At 40.8% G+C, this 12,715-nt stretch overlaps 1 protein-coding gene across 1 annotated transcript in view; it reads left to right on the forward strand.

The window, feature by feature from the left end:
* Positions 1-12,715, forward strand: part of NYAP2 (neuronal tyrosine-phosphorylated phosphoinositide-3-kinase adaptor 2) — a 129,988-nt gene that overhangs the window by 97,763 nt on the left and 19,510 nt on the right. The window contains exon 5 of the mRNA XM_066326278.1: positions 4,148-4,251. Within this exon, the coding sequence (XP_066182375.1) occupies positions 4,148-4,251 (104 nt within the window). The remainder of the gene's footprint in view (positions 1-4,147; positions 4,252-12,715) is intronic.

The following is a 12,715-nucleotide window of genomic DNA, read 5'->3' on the forward strand; positions in this document are numbered from 1 at the left end:
CCAATAGCAAAGTACTCAATGCTTTTTTTTGAGATAACAGAATACTATATAGATTTTTGCACCCTATTTGTTTCGTAATTTCAAGTTATATTTCAGCTTACTCATCTCTTTTTAGGCCAGTATGAAGATACTTGTTGTGATGTATTTTCCCAGTATGCATGCTTTCTTTTTCTTCTTTTTTTTTTTTTTTTTTTTTTTCATGTGATTGCTCTCAGCCTGTCACATTGCCTTGTTTAATTCAAAACGCATTTCTTGGCAGCAAATAAGCAATATTTCTCTTTTCATGTGCAAAGAAGAGACTGTGACAGGATAAGAAGCTTCTCCAATGTGAGTGACAGCCAGAGTATTTTTTTGAATTAAGATTAGGATAGGCAGAATGAAGGCTTCCTTAGATCAATAAACTCTTCCCATTAAGATCCAAAAATAAAAATCGTGAAGAGTCGTTGTACTTATGGAGAATATAGAAAGCCATAGCACATTGGTATAAAACTGATTGAAAATATTTACATAAAATCTTGTGGCATTTCAGCACTGTGCTTTATTGAGAAAAATCCTACAACACCCTATGTCCCAAATGCAATCAGCCAAGCCTCAACATCTTTAGTCATGATGGCAGCCCTTGCAGTTTTGGAAAACAAGCCATTTATATGAGTGCTTAGACACATAATTAAATGCACAACTTTAAGGCAATCCTATTTGTGTTTGGAAAGCCTGTATTTCTGTGTCACACAGTCTCTCCTAAAATTATCATCCTTAATGCTGCCCTTTGGAACTAACTGCTTGCCTGCTTCCATGTGTAACCCTGCTGGTGCTGTAAAGACTGAGTTTAAACCCGAGAGAGCAGTGGTGTTTGGGCCATTGCAGCTGATTTTGTGTGTGGGTCTGCTCGGTGTGAGGGAGCTGTGTGAATGGTGTGGCCACTGTGGGTGCCACAAGAGGGGCCTGAGGCTCCCTGGCCCACTGTGCCCTCCCAGCACTAGTCTGCCCCTGGCTCCCAGGGACCTGCAGTGCTTTTTTCATATCATGCCACTGTGAGAGATGTGACGCTTGAAGCTGTGCAAAATAATACCACTAAAATTCCAAATACACCTACTGAACTTTAAGAACTTTTTTTTTTTTTTCTTTTTGCATAACATTTCACAGCTTTCTGGCTTCCCCCAGGAATCTGCTGAATTCAGACCTCATGCTGCCCACTGATTGCAAGGGGCATCCCTAGGGGCTGTTCACATCCCCTGGCCTACAGAGCCTTCCCCACGTGCCTGTCAGGAGGGCTGAGAGAACTCAACCCCACACCAGGAGTTACTGCCACTGAGGGCACTTCTCAAGAAGTCCAAGACTGCTCATTTCAGATGTTAATACTGAGCTGTCTCAGTATCATCCACAAGAGATACACACGAATTTCTAAACACTAGAAACCGTCCCCGATATTTGCTGTGGTTCTACCTTTAAGATTCTTGGCATTAAATAGGAAAATCCAGATAGCTCCAGTACAATGAATAAGCTGCCCATAGCTGAAAAATAACATGCTGCAGAACACAGTGAGTTGTGCAGCACTTAAAGAACAGACTATTTATGGACTATTTTTCCTCTTCAGTGGTGTGCTGTTACTACTCAGACCACTAATTACAGTAGAATACAGTATTTATTTGGTCTAAAAAATATTACCACTGAGACACAAAAGCTAGATGGAGCCATGCCTGAAGCTCCTTTTGGTAAGGATCACCATGGAAATCACAATAGTTTCCTTAATACTGTAACATATATTACAGGGAGATAAAGGAACTAATACTTCATCTGTGTGTGATAGGTTTTATTTCTTTGATGCCAGATGAAAGGAGTCTCTTTGGCAAAGAAATGGTAATCTCTTGTTGTTGCACATAGATCCAAATTGGAAATTATGACACTTCTTTCTGCTTTCCTAAAGCAAAGAAAATAATTCAGAAGCATAGTCAGACAGTGTCTTGGAGTTTTTTATGTGCTGAGTGTCTGATTCTGCTTGTCACAGCAGAAACAGAATCTCTACTTAGCGGTAGAGAAAAACAACTGAAAAAACCCCAGTTCTTGTCCTTTCTGAAACCCCAGCAAAATTCCAGGAGATGAGAGATGAGGTATAACAATGAAATCCTTTATTATATCTATATTACTGAAAGGAACAGTCAGAAATCTGGCACACAGACAGTGTGAAATCAGAACAAAAACAAATCTAATCAACCTTCAGAGTAGTTGCCCAAGTCCAAAAAAAGCAAATCAGCAGACTGTACAAAAGCAAGGTTATGGAGAAGGCCAGTCTGCTCCTTTCTGTGTGCCTGTGGCTGTGTTGACTCATGGTGTGTTTACAGACCGACTAGGAGAGAGTGAATTGAATAATGCATTCGGTGAACAGCATAAATATTTTTGCTGCTCAGCCAGCTGGATGTTAACTAAGCTATTAATATTTAGTTGATGAATATTCACCCATACAGATGCTTTCATTGGTCTAAGTGCTCCAGCATAAGTGGATAGCTCTTCTCCACGCCCTATTGAATTCTGAAATATCGGAGGAAAATAAGCTTTCAAGGTGACAATGAGAAAGCATCAGTGAGAGTGGAAGAATCCATTTCAGCATGTGGCTGGTATGTAGAGTAATGTGCCAGCTGTCCTCAAGTTTCCAAGGTGTGCCAAGTGGCTTTAAGGACATGCTGGTGACAGGCATCTTCTGCCTTTCAAGCTGTGGCCCAACCAGTGGCCAGTGGTGATACTAGAGATCCACTCAGGAAATCAGAGTAAAACAGACACAGATAAAGCAGCTGTGTAAATGAGGCATGAGAAAATAAATTTCAGACAGACACAGGCAAAAGACATGCTTCAGAGGCAATTGTGCTAAACCACAACTGCACAAGGCCTAGGTCCTTCCTTTTCTCTTGAAAACATGGAATTGAACAGGAGGGATTCTTCAAACCTTATTAAAAAACTTAAAATTCTTTAAACTGAAATGAAGCATGATATTGCAATTACTTGTTATTCATGGTAAAGCAGCACTGTCAATGTGAAAAGTGAGACACTCTTATTGTACCAAGTCTGTCTGGTGAGTCCAAATGTTTTCAGTGTTTGCCTACTAAATAGAAAATGCAGGTGCAAGGTTGGGAAGAAGGTTTATGAAACATGAGGAGAATGAACACACTGATCTAAGCAGAACCATAGGCAGAGAGGTGCTTCCTCAGCCATATAAAGGAAATGTAAGGACAAAAAAATTTCTTGGGCAGAAACAGGCAGATCCTTTTTTCAGGAAAAGACAGTTTCCTCCAGACCAGCTGAATGCTGGGCTAGCACATGGGTGTCAGCATGGTTTAGAAATAAAAACTTTTGTCCAGGCCTCCTGAACTGCATGGTCACCTCATGTCAGTGTGTACAATAGTAACCTGTGCTGGAAATCAATGGGGAGCCTTCTCAGAAATTATTCCATATAAAACAGCAGAAGAAAAATCAAACAACTGTCATTTCTGTGCAGTTCTTCTCTGAAGTAGAGCTTTCTCTCAAGGCAAACTTTGCTTCTTTTATCACCTTGATTCTCGGCAACTGACTTTGTCACCGATGATGTTTTGATTTGTCTCTTCTTCCTACTTTGCCTCTCAAATCATTCCCACTGACATGAGATTCCCAAGTATTTTTGGTGTCATTCCAAATCCCCAAGTGTTTCAGTATCCTCACCCCTTTTACATACTGCCTCCTTCATTTTCTGGCATTTCATGCTTTCCTTCATCACAGTCCGACTTTGGGCTGCCACGTCCCTCAGCTCTGGCATGGAGAGTTGTGACCAGAAGCCTCTGTAACTCCCTTAATCACTGCTGTATTACTGTGGAGTAGAAAAGGTGTTAGGGAGCAGGGGAGTGGGGAAACAAGAATGCTTCTTTTGTATTCTCCCTGTCTGCTGTTTTATGCTCTATCCTTCAGAGACGCCGGAGCAAAGAGGCCAGAACACGGCATGAGTCCTGTCTGAATCTCTCTTCCGATCTCAGCTTCTGCTCATGATTCAGCCAAATGTCCAAGACTTTAAGTCATTACCCAGGCTGCAGTCTCCATTTCAGGGCAATCCTGCATCCACAGTGTTTCAGCTTGCTGCAGCAGTACCCTCTCCTGTTCACTGGTGTTTCTGCTCTCTCCCTTGCAGAGTCGAAATCGAGTTGCCGGTTGGGCCGGTCCGCATCCACGTCAGGAGTGCCTCCACCATCTGTGGCGCCGCTCCGGCAGCCCAGCGACCTCCAGCCGAGCCAGGTACCATCCTTAGCCCATCGGGAATGACTCCATGTGCTGCAACATGCCAAATGTTCCCACCTCTCTGTCTGTCATTTGTTACAGTAAATGAGTTTTTTGGTTTGTGTCTTTATTTTCTGTGCGTGCTGCGTGCATCTGTGTGTGCACATCTCTCATTGGCAATGAAATTCCACTGGCCACAGCCAGCAGAATTTTCCTTGCTCTTAACTCCTTGTATCTTCCTCTGTCTTCATTCTGTAATATAAATGTAGTAAAACTGTACTGTATGAACTGGCTGGGTTTTTTATTTTTTCATGTTTTCTGTACTTTTTTACTGTCTTAAAATTTATCAAACTTTGATAAATTTAATCTCTGTTTTTATGTAAATTTCTTTTGAATGTCTTGTCTAGAGCACTTACACCAATGTTGTCAATGACTTGTACATACTTGACTTCTTCCCAGCTGTACTTTAACATTTGTGCCAGTCTCACATCTGGTTGGAGCTTAATGCATGATTGTATTACACTGTGATTTATCACTGTCCTGAAAACTGCTCTTACAGCAAGTGATTTTGTTTAGTTCAGGCAGCTAGACCCTCTTCAGCTGTAGACCATGTAATGCTTACAGGACTATTAAATAGTCCACTGTAGTTATATTTATTGTACATTGTTAAGAATCAGAAAAACAAAAATCAAAGGAGCAACATCTCCTTTTATCTTAAACAGAAATACCTTTTTTGTCCTCATCAGAAACAAAACTGCCACATAGGCAAAAACGAATGTGTTTGGGTTTGCCAAATTTCTCCAATAGAGAGAAAATGGAAAAGAAATAAAGACATGGGAAACCTATACTTACCTTTATTTTATATGCTAATACTGATATTGTAACATTTTGTTGCACAGACCTGTATTATTAGTTTGACAGAACTAGCTGAGAGTAGCAATTGAAAGAAGAGGTTTTGCTTAAACATCATGTGAATGGCTTCTGTCAAAGCACTGTGGCACTGCATCACTGGTGTGTATGTGTGGGGTGTATGTGCACAAGGAGACAGGAACACAGATGGATTTATGTGCACATATGTATGCACGCACAGGCACCCTTATTTTGATGGAGAATTTTTGACTGGCTTTCAGGGAGTTAGTCCCGTAAACCCTATTGAATGTCACTGAGATTTGAGTGGAAATCTCCCTGAGGACTGCTTTGCAATAATCACATATTTGTGTTTGTATCTTGGTGAGTTGTTCCAATGATATCTTGACCAAAGCAAAGACCACAAGAGTAAGGTTGGTTTACTCACTCCCAACAGCAAGCAACTTGTTAGGAAGGTTATATTTGGATAACCAAGTCTGTACAGGTTACAGTTCTCTAATCTGTGTGAATTGATATGATTATATTACTTCTGAACGCTGCCAGACATGAAGACTGAGAGAATCCTGAACATTTCTAAAGCATATTTTACATAAGCAAATCAAATCCATAATGGAGATTCAAAATGACGGCCCATTTAAATAACACATCAAGTGTTCCTTCATCTAAGGAAGAAATTAGGGTAATTGTACTTCCAAAGGTTTTCAATGTCCCAGTGGTTCATGTAGTATATATTTTTGATTAAATGGGTCTTACAGCACTCATGATGCTTTGCTGTTTACTCAGTGGCAAAGGCACCTTGGGTGTTTTGAAGGGATTTTAGCCTGTCAGTTTATACTAAGAACTAAACAATAAGCCTTGAAAGCAGAAGCTGATGTGATAGAAGAGATAATGAGCCTCTTAGAAGCTGTGACCAGGGTTCACTGAAACTGTGGAGGGAAAAATCCACCTCAATTCATACAGAAGAAAGGAACAAAGATGATAAGAGGAATTTTCAAGTGACTGTAGGAGGGTGATCTTGTTAATTGAATAATGTATGGTACGGTCATGACTTCATGAAAAACAAGGAAAACTAGTACACGCTTTCTCTCTCTAAGTCTTCCCTTCCAGCTGACAATCTCTTACTGTCCATCTATTACATTGCCATTTACTATGATAGCATAATTTTTAAAGGTGTGGATTTGACTCTAATTTCAGAGGCATGACGAAAGTCTTATCTCCACAGCAGATACAAGCATTGATTGTTCTTTCAATGCCTATTCTATCTTAATGTGCAAATAATGTATGGCGGGAGAAATGTTTTTCCAACAGCTGGGCTGTTAGCCCATTCTCAATCTGCTGGATTGTGGCATACAGGGTATCTATTTTTGTGTGCTGTGGCTATTGATTGTATTGATACTTCTTTCCTTAACAACATCATAATGAGCAGTTAGACTTTCCAAAAGATTAAGAAGACGTATTGTGTTATCCACCTCCACCTTTTTGATCATATGGGCACAGCTAACATTCAAACAGGAATATGAGATCTGGGAAAGGGCAGATTGCTGTTAATTGGTTTTCTCAGATCTTCATGGATCCCAGACTAATGGCTTTTGACTTGCTTGATTTGGAAAAAAAGACAAATTTGCAACTGAGTTCTCAAAACCCATCATTTGTAATACAATTGTCCAAAGAAGGGGTGACTACCCTTAGTAATTAAAAATAGATCTGATCTAAGGACGTCTATATTATCATTCCAATCATATATTAGTTAATTATGTAACTACTGGAATTTAACTCCCCTATGGCTTATTTTCTTATTTCTTGTGTGCTTTTTGATGTAGGCATTGTGATGATTAATCAGTTGGTATTCACAGAATATATCTATGGTATATTGATGGAAAGCAGTAGAGGGATCACACAAGAAGGAAGGTGATATAAGCAGAGATTAATTATGTGGCTGGTCTCTGATGGAGAACACTAAAAATTCTGTAGTGTAGTGGCAGCCAGCATTTATCATGCTGAGCCAGACTGAGGGCCTGCCTTCTGTCCTTAGTTCTGGGAAATGGTGAGGGCATTTGGAAAGAGTTGGTTGCAAGAAGCAACCTTGGATGAAGTCACGAATTGTCTCAATTTAAAATGAAAGATAAGCATAGGTTTATACTGGAAATGAAGTTATTGATTGTGAAAGGACAAAGTTTAAGAAGTTAAGGAAATAGCAGAGGAAGTCAGGTCGGGGATTGGAACTGTAATAATGGCAGAAGCATAGAATATTTTTGAGCTACAAAAGTGGCACATAGCTGTATTTCCTAAATGCATATCTAAATAAAAATATCCTACAGAGAGGGATGTAAGTAGCAGAGGAGTATTCTAGATAGGATGTATTGTCTTGTGAAGAAAGGGAAGAAGGAAATCTTAAGCATGCAGAAGCAGGCCACCCTCAAGTGCTGAAAGATAAACCAGCAGGGAAGATGACCAGACTGTCTGAACAGAGTTTTTGCTGGGACTCAGGAAAAGAGAGAGTTTATGAAAGTTGGAAGAAGTAACAGGCAACCGAGGAGACCAAGGGTGTCATGAGGTTATGCAGGGAGAAAATTAGAAGGACCCAAACCTGACTAGCACTTAATCTGTCTACTGTCATAAAAGACAATAAGAAATGTTTCTAGAGATACATTAGCAGCAAAAGAAAATCTAAGGAGAATCTCCATCCTCTTTTTGGATGGTGGAGAGAACATAACAAAAGGTGAGGGAAAAGCTGAGGTACTTAATGCCTTCTTTGCCTTGGTGTCCAATAGTAAGGCCAACTGTTCTCCAGGTACCAGCACCCTGAACTGGAACATGGACACAGGGAGCACAATGAAGCCCCCATAATCCACAGGGAAATGGTCAGTGACCTGCTTTAACACTTAGACACACACTATAGAATACCATGTGTTTGTATCAGGAAAAAGTTCTTCACTGAAAGAGTTGTCAAGCAACAGAACAGGCTTCCCAAAGAAGTGGAAGAGTGCATCCTACCATCCTTGAAAGTATTGAAAAGACATGTATGTGTGGCACCTGGGGACATGGTTTAGCAGAGGGCTTTTCAGTGCTGGGTTAAGGGCATTTTTCAGCCTAAGTGATTCTCATTCTGTAAAGGTACAACAAAAAGCTTACAGGGAATGGAGAATTGTAGAAAGCAAAGTGAGTTATATCCTAGAGAAAAGAAGTGTGTGATTAACATTAGAGACAGTAAAAGTCCATCTGTATTTGCCTTTATATGGAAACGAAAATAAATAACTGTCTTTTGTAGCCATCTAAGTGGACAGAGAACGATAAAATTTAGCCACTTTGTGAGGTTTATTAAGTACAATAAACAAGGTCCACAGATGTCCCAGTAAATAATTCCTCACCCATTTTGCTGGAGCCTCTGTGCTGGTGCCTGGGACTTGTGCAGCAGGCATGGTCAAGCGTTTCACCCTGCAGTGGAAAATGCTCAGCCCTGCCACGGGACAGCCACAGTGAACAAAACTGTGCCTAGTATAAAGCAAGCAGGGTTTGGAGTCACAGGTATCGCCGCTCTGCAAGGATGTTTCCCTGCCACGCAATCGTTCTCCACATCTTCACCTGAGGGTAACAAAGGATTCCATTCCATCGATGAGCTCAGATATCCCTGTGGCACACAGGGTATGTGTGCACTGAGCATGTCTGTCACAAGGAAACCTTTCAAACAGACTGTGGAAGTCCCTCTGCTGGAGAGCTGAACATCTTGCATCCAGAGTTTTAATGTACATAAAATCCGCTCTGTATCACTGCCATCTCTATCTGAAACAGGCTTCAGCACAGAAAAAGCCCACTGATTTCCATTTAAAGTAAAAAAAAGAGTTCATATAAACACATTGGGATTTTTTTTCTGTGGATGAGCTCTGCGAAGTGAGATTTGTTTTCACTAATTTGTAGATAGTGATTGGAAAATCCCATGTACTAGGCTGCATAGCAGTAGTGCATGATTTTAAGATCCATGATCTGAAGAAAAATGCTCTCTTTGAAAACAAAATTACTGATAGCTAGAGTTTCATAATTTAACTTTTCTGCAAAGCAGAGCCTAATTTTAGATAGATTCCCACAAAACTGTTCCTTATCTGCAAATGTGCAGTCTCTCTTCATGCTGCCTGTTAGTTTCTTGCTTTTCAGGGGCCAGATAGCACTATCCTTTCCTGTTGCCTCCTCAAGGTATGTTATCTTAATTCTGAGGGTTTGTATGCCTCTTAAGGTTTGGTGTCTTGTTGTGGGAAGGACCAGGCAGTGATATCTAGCTCCAATTTAAGCAAGGAAAGAAGATTTAAACTATACAGAGATGATCAAAGTAAAATCCAGAAGCCATGCTGAGATTAGAAGGAATAACTCAGAGGAGGGAATGAAGATGCCTGGACAGCTATGAATTAAGGAGTCTCAACATGCTCTGAAGGAATGGAGAAAAAGCTAGAAAATGTATCAGCATTAAACTTTTTGTGGCTTATTTTAGAAAAATTGCAGCTCAGCTGATTACTTGCCTGGTATCTTCCTGAGACCTCTGCAAGCTGAGGCAGTGTTTTACTTTCCCCACATGATCACATCGGTAAACGCAACAAATGGCAAAAGATGGAGAAACTAACATTACCCTCCAAAATTCAGGACACCTCTCCCTTATTGTATGATTTGTATGAATATAATATAGCAAAGGGGAAAGGCCTCCCAAGAGTGGACTTGATCATTGTCTTGCACCAAAAGAAGTGAAACCATCAACAGTTTATTTGAAAATGTGTCTTTAATAGGCAAAAATTTTAGATACAAGTTGGCTCCTTAAATTCATGTCTAGGTAGAAACATAAAAAGACTTGTAGAATAACCGTGTGCTGGGGGAGACTGATGCCTGGGGCTGGCAGGCCAAGACATGGAAATCCAAGGTTGACAGAGCTGGGAAGCAGAGCCCAGGAGTTTTCCAGCTCTTTTCCAACACAGCAGGGTAGGTAGGGAAGTAAGAAGCAGATTTACTACTTTGAATATGCAGCGGGGGCAGGAGGGGGTTGTCTTTGTGCTCATGTCCCCTTGCCCTAGGACAGGGGTACTGTACACTGGGTGTGAGAACAGGGACAGGAGAGAAGCCCCCTGGGATTGCTTGGGTCCATGCCAGAGGCAGCCTGGGTGAAAATGCACTTTAGCAACTGTTCAAAATGGACAGTTTGGCTAATCCAGCAGGATTAGAAAAAGCTTTATTTCCCCCAGAGCTGGGGAGGCAAAGCAGGGTGCTGCTGAGGTTTGACCCCATCCCACTGAGGGCAGGTGGGCTCAGGTCTGGGCTGAGGGGAGTTGGGCCCATTCAGCTGGCCCACATCCCACATCCCACACCCCATATCCCACATCCCACATCTGCAGGGGAAGCTGAGGCTTCACTGGGGCCACCTCACCCACCCCTGCCCTGCCCTGGAGGGAGGGAGAGAAGGAGGAGGTTTGCTCCAGCCTCACCTGTTAAATCCCCACTCCTCCACACAACAATTTAGACAATATTTTATTTAAGACCCTGTATTTAGATGCTAACTGAAATGCAACCAAAATGCATGCATTGTATTGTGAAAAAAAATAAAAATAATTCTAGCACTAAAAGTGATGACCTTCAAGGCGACTATTATTTAATTTTGTACTTCAGCTGAAAAATCCCAAATGCCTATTCTAATTGTTCCATTTTAAAATAAAAGCATAATGGAACAGAAGTACCACAGAGAAACTGAGATATATTTTAGCTGCTTTTCATATGCATGAGTAGAGCAGTACCTTGCCGTTTAAGTGCAGTAAAACGTTTGTTAAAAATACACAAAACTTTAAAGGAATAATTTGGAATTGAATTTTTTCAAGTACTAAGTACTCTTCAGCAACACAGCTACATGTTTGTCTCATGCCTAAGTTCACTCTGTATTGGGTCATTACAGCCCAGCTAGTAATGACTCTAGCTTTAGTTGTGAATACAAAACATGTTATAGTCCTCGTATGCCTTGTAAGCATTGTGGTCACCCTGTAATTAATGAATGTAGGGAATGTAAATTGTTACCATTATGGCTATAATTATTTTTGAAGGCACCTAGACAAAATACTTCCCCAATGAATTGACATTATCATGCTTTAGTTGGCAAATGTGCATCTGAAAGTGAATACTCTGTGAGCATAAACAAAGCATCTGTGCTCTGCTATTATTCTCAGCTTAAAGTTGCCATTTTTTCCCAGCAGTAGTGTACAAGAGTTCAAAGAGTCAGCAAACACCCTGCAGTTGTGGGGCACAGAAGCAGAGCTGAGTTCCTGATTCTGCAGTTAATGAATTCTGCTGCTGAGAAATGAGCACCTGTAAATCAAGATCCACTGTTCCGTATCTGATCACAGCAGTCCCTTTTTTAGTTTCCATAATATGAAAGAAATGCAGTCACTGCAGGTAGATGGAGAACTCTGTGGACTGAAGTAGTCATTCATCCAATTTGATTACTAGGGAAATGTTAGTAAAAAATACAAATTGTGCTAGCAAGAGAATTCGTGTGTGTTACACAGCACAGACCCTTGTCAGCACTCAGTACTGTCAATCTGTGCTACATGCACTCCTTGATGAATCTCAACCTAGATCTAACACCAGATTCTAGTGATTCTGCTGTTTTGGCTCTTATCATGCACGAGGATTTGCAAAGAAAGAATCAACTTCTGTCATCCTTGCCCAAAGAGATAAATGATCCCCGTGGGCTGCTGGTTAAAGATCTCAGGGGACATGCAGTCCCAGATTTCTATTCAAAGGGAATATCTAACTACTGTGCTAATTGCCACTCTTACAATGTTCTCTCTCCCTCTTTCCTCCAATTTTCTAAAGTTCTGAAAGTCTATTGTGTATTTTGGACATAGAATAGCAAAACATATGAAACAATTTATGGGACAGTGGCTATCCTTTTTCCTCCCCCTGTGTGTACATGCCAAGTATTCCTCTTGAGCCAGTGCAACGCCTCTGAGATGTCTGTCTCTATGCTCCCGGAGCCAAGGTTATGGTTGCTCCTTTCTGATACTTGATCTTTTTCTTCATCCAAAATATATGTCCACAGTGTGGGAACAGTCCCATGCTGCTTGCTCTGTAATCAGCACCCCATGGGGCTTTGGTCTGGACTTTCTATACTCTATTTATTACTTTGGATTCTAGCTTCTATTTTTGCCTGAGAAGATATTCACTTAAAGGAACTTAATTACTCCTTATGTTTAGCCATCATATTCAATAAGGCTTAGGATGGTCACTGGATCAAAAACCTGCCTAACGTTGGCCAATAGGATCTACCACAATATTGATTGTGCTGGTGTCCAGGAGTTGTAGTTATTTGTTGGTAGACAATATGCATGGAACAAAGGCAGTTCCTGCCCCAAGGGTTTATAAGTTCAGTGTAATAGATGAGAAGGAAAGAGGTTGCACATGGGAGTAGATTCATAAGGGTATAACTCCAAGGAATTGCGTAATGTTTGGTTTTTGTGAAAACAGAAAGTGCAAAAACTATTCAGAGTGCAATCTGTGACAGCGATCTTACACAGTTTTATGTGTCACTGATACAATGAAATGCATTTGAACGCCTAAAAGCGGAAAACCAGGTATATTTTACTCAGAAGAC

The sequence above is a fragment of the Sylvia atricapilla genome, chromosome 10, assembly GCF_009819655.1.
Source record: "Sylvia atricapilla isolate bSylAtr1 chromosome 10, bSylAtr1.pri, whole genome shotgun sequence".
In the NCBI taxonomy this organism is placed as follows: domain Eukaryota; kingdom Metazoa; phylum Chordata; class Aves; order Passeriformes; family Sylviidae; genus Sylvia; species Sylvia atricapilla.